The sequence below is a fragment of the Rutidosis leptorrhynchoides genome, chromosome 4 (assembly GCF_046630445.1).
Source record: "Rutidosis leptorrhynchoides isolate AG116_Rl617_1_P2 chromosome 4, CSIRO_AGI_Rlap_v1, whole genome shotgun sequence".
Classification (NCBI taxonomy): domain Eukaryota; kingdom Viridiplantae; phylum Streptophyta; class Magnoliopsida; order Asterales; family Asteraceae; genus Rutidosis; species Rutidosis leptorrhynchoides.
In genome coordinates this window covers 610,153,221-610,156,796 of record NC_092336.1, presented here as the reverse complement: position 1 = coordinate 610,156,796, position 3,576 = coordinate 610,153,221, and the positions used below count along the sequence as shown (strand labels likewise).

At 36.2% G+C, this 3,576-nt stretch overlaps 1 protein-coding gene across 1 annotated transcript; it reads left to right on the top strand.

The window, feature by feature from the left end:
- The first annotated feature begins 658 nt into the window (after positions 1 to 658).
- Positions 659 to 1,561, top strand: LOC139843010 (uncharacterized). Its single transcript, XM_071833098.1, has 2 exons — positions 659 to 956; positions 1,053 to 1,561. The coding sequence occupies exons 1-2, from the start codon at positions 659 to 661 to the stop codon at positions 1,559 to 1,561; spliced, it is 807 nt and encodes a 268-aa protein (XP_071689199.1).
- Positions 1,562 to 3,576: the final 2,015 nt, after the last annotated feature.

The following is a 3,576-nucleotide window of genomic DNA, read 5'->3' as shown; positions in this document are numbered from 1 at the left end:
GACCAACCCATCAGATATCAAGACTACCAGATGCAGAACCGTTAGCTATGCTGTTAGAGTTGTTAAGCTTGTACACGTGTCCTGCTAACAAACTGTAATTAGTTAGATTGTTGTATAGGAACTCAATTGAATGTAACAGAACGATTATGCATACTTTCAATCAATAAAATTTCTCTTCAATTTCTTACTTCTTTGGAGATTTGGCTTGTCTCGAATTAAAGCGGTTTATTTGGTGCTTTCATTGTCGATTTCATAATCAACAATGGCAGAATCATCTAATACTCAAGCTGAAATGTTAGAGAGGATGACTGAGAGGTTTATTCAAGCCCTACAGCCATTACAAACTGCATTATTGGCTATGGCCTCACAACAACCATTGCAAAACACCATCACTCCACCTGCAGATCCACATAATCACAACATTCATGTTAATACACCTTTTCCAGCAAAGAAATTTTCAATGGAGTTTCCAAGATTTGGGGGAGGAGATCCATCAGAATGGATATATAAGGCTGAAAAGTTCTTTATTTTACAGAACATTTCAGATGGTCAAAAACTTGCTTATGCATCAATGCATTTGGATGGTGTAGCAAGTAGTTGGTTCCAATGGGTTGAAATGAAAAATCAAATCCAGTCTTAGGCTGATTTTGTCATAGCTATGAAGGTGCAGTTTGGACCGTCATCTTATGAAGATCCAATTGAAGCACTCACAAGATTAACTCAGAAAGGAATAGTTCAAGATTACCAATTAGAGTTCCAAACTTTATGTTGCAAGACTAGAGAGTTATCAGACAAGGTGTTAAAAAGTTGTTTCATAGCATGTTTAAAACCTGAAATTAGAAGAGAAGTTAAGTCCAAAATGCCATTCTCATTGAGTCAAACTATTGGACTAGCTAAAATGTATGAAGCAAAGTTGACTGATAAACTACAAAATTCTTGGCAGTATAGGAATCAAGGTCTGCTACCCACACCAACAAACTACAAATAACTTGATGGGCCAACTGTTAGGGCAACAAACTCAAGATTCACAAGATTTGGTAAACAATTATCAGAAACAGAAAGAGCTAGAAAAGATGCCAGGGGTGAATGTTATAACTGTGAAGAAAAATGGAGTCGAACTCATAAATGTGGTGCAAAAGAAAACTTACATGTCTTAGATGTAGAAGATGATGAGGAGTTGGAGGATCTTGAAAATGGTGAGCTTTTAGAAGAAACTGCTCATGACACTCCTTGTAAACAACCTGTGATCAGTTTACATGCACTATGGGGTCATGCTAATCCTAAAGTCCTAAGAATGGAAGGTTCTATTGGCAACAAAAAGATACAGCTTATGATAGACAGTGGTAGCAGTCACAACTTCATTCAAGAGAAAATGGTAAAATACCTAAACTTGGCTCTTCATCTAACTGATCATTTCAATGTTATGGTAGGCAATGGTCAAAGTCTCAAATGTTTGGGTAAATGTGTTAAAGTCTTGATTAACATTCAAGATTATAAATTTGAAGCAGATTTTTTTGTAATTGATTTACATGGTGCTGATGCTATTTTGAGTTTAGCTTAGTTAGAGGAATTGGGGGATATAACCACTAATTACAAGAGGAAACTTATGAGTTTTATGAATGGGGACAAATGGGCGTCTTTACAAGGAATGTTTTCCAATTCAGTTGAGCCTATTACAGGCAAACAATTGAAAAGATTGGTGAAGACTAACTCAACTTTGAACTGTTATATGTTGTGGATTGATGATGCTATACCTCAATTAGAACTCAGTTCCCACCAATTACAAGAAGATGTTGTTAGGGATCCACTTTCCTTACCTGCATACATTAATCCTGTAATTGCTAGTGTGCTCCAATACAATGCAGATGTGTTTGCAGAACCCACAACTTTACCGCCTCAAAGATTTTTAAACCACAAAATCAACCTGCTACCAGATAGCCAACCTGTCAATGTCAAACCATATAGATATCCTCATTTTCAAAAAGATGAGATAGAAAAGCAAGTAGATCAAATGCTTACTAGTGGGGTTATTCAGCCTAGTAATAGCAACTTCAGCTCTCCTGTTTTGCTAGTGAAAAAAAAAGATGGAACTTGGAGATTTTGTATAGATTACAGAGCCTTAAATGCTGTAACTATAAGGGATAGATTTCCTATAACCACAATAGATGACTTAATAGATGAATTGTTTGGGGCTGCTTTCTTTACAAAGTTGGACTTAAGGGCTAGTTATCACCAAATAAGAATGCAAGAAGAAGACATTCACAAAACAGCATTTAGAACTCATTCTGGGCATTATGAGTTCAGGGTTATGCCATTTGGGCTGACCAATGCTCCTTCTACTTTTCAGGCTGCTATGAACACTATTTTTACAGGATTACTAAGAAAAAGTGTGATAGTTTTTTTTGATGATATCTTAGTGTACAGCAAGAGTTTAGAAGAGCATGTTAAACATTTGAATGCTGTTCTACAGATTTTGAGAAAACATCAATTTTTTGTGAAAGCTAGTAAGTACAGTTTTGCAGTGCACAAAATCGAGTATTTGGGTCACATTATTGATGATAATGGGGTGTATCCAGATCCTGCAAAGATACAAGCTATGGTTGACTGGCCAGTTCCTAGCAACACTAAACAATTGAAGGGGTTTTTGGGTCTAAAAGGGTATTATAGAAAGTTTATTAAGGGGTATGCCTCAATTGCTGCACCCATGACAAATTTGTTGAAGAAAGATGCTTATGTGTGGGATGACTTAGCTGATACAGCTTTTAAAAGTCTAAAGACCCAAATGACTTCTGAACCAGTTTTAGCCCTACCCAATTTCAAATTACCATTTCAAGTAGAAACTGATGCAAGTGGTATGGCTATGGGGGCAGTGTTATTACAAGAAAAACACCCAATAGCTTATTTTAGTAAGAAGTTTAGTGTAAAACTACAGAGATCTTCTACCTACATTAGAGAATTACATGCAATTGCTGCTGCTGTTGCTAAATGGAGGCAATATCTATTGGGGCATAAGTTCACAATATACACAGATCACAAAAGCTTGAAAAATTTAATGGAGCAAACTATTCAAACACCTGAACAACAACATTACTTGACCAAGTTACTTGGGTATCAGTATGATATTGTTTATAAGGCTGGTATAACAAATGTCACAGCAGATGCTCTGTCAAGGATCAATGTAGAAGCTGTGTCTTTTTATGCTATTTCTCTGGTGCAATTTGATTAGATTGAAGATCTCAAGCATTGGATTGCCACTGATCCTAACTCTCAGAATCTTATAAAGGATATCAAAATTAAAGGTGACCAGTTTGACCTTTGGAAAGTCAAAGAAGGTCTGATCTACTATAAGTGCAAGTTGTATATTCCACATAATGAATCTTTAAGGAATGCACTTTTGGAAGAATATCACTCAACTCCTATGGGTGGTCATGCTGGAATACATAGAAGTTATTTGAGGTTGGCAGCTAATTTCTTTTGGCAAGGTATTCCAGCAAGAATATGGGAAGAGCTAAGTATGGATTTTATAACTGGTTTACCTAATTCTTTTGGGTACACAGTGATCTATGTGGTGGTTGA

Excerpts from the sequence above, each read along its gene's own strand:
- LOC139843010 (XM_071833098.1), top strand. The coding sequence starts at position 659 with ATGAAGGTGCAGTTTGGACCGTCATCTTATGAAGATCCAATTGAAGCA. Across the intron at positions 957-1,052 it reads TTGGCAGTATAGGAATCAAG|AAACAGAAAGAGCTAGAAAA; the intron begins GTCTGCTACCCA and ends AACAATTATCAG.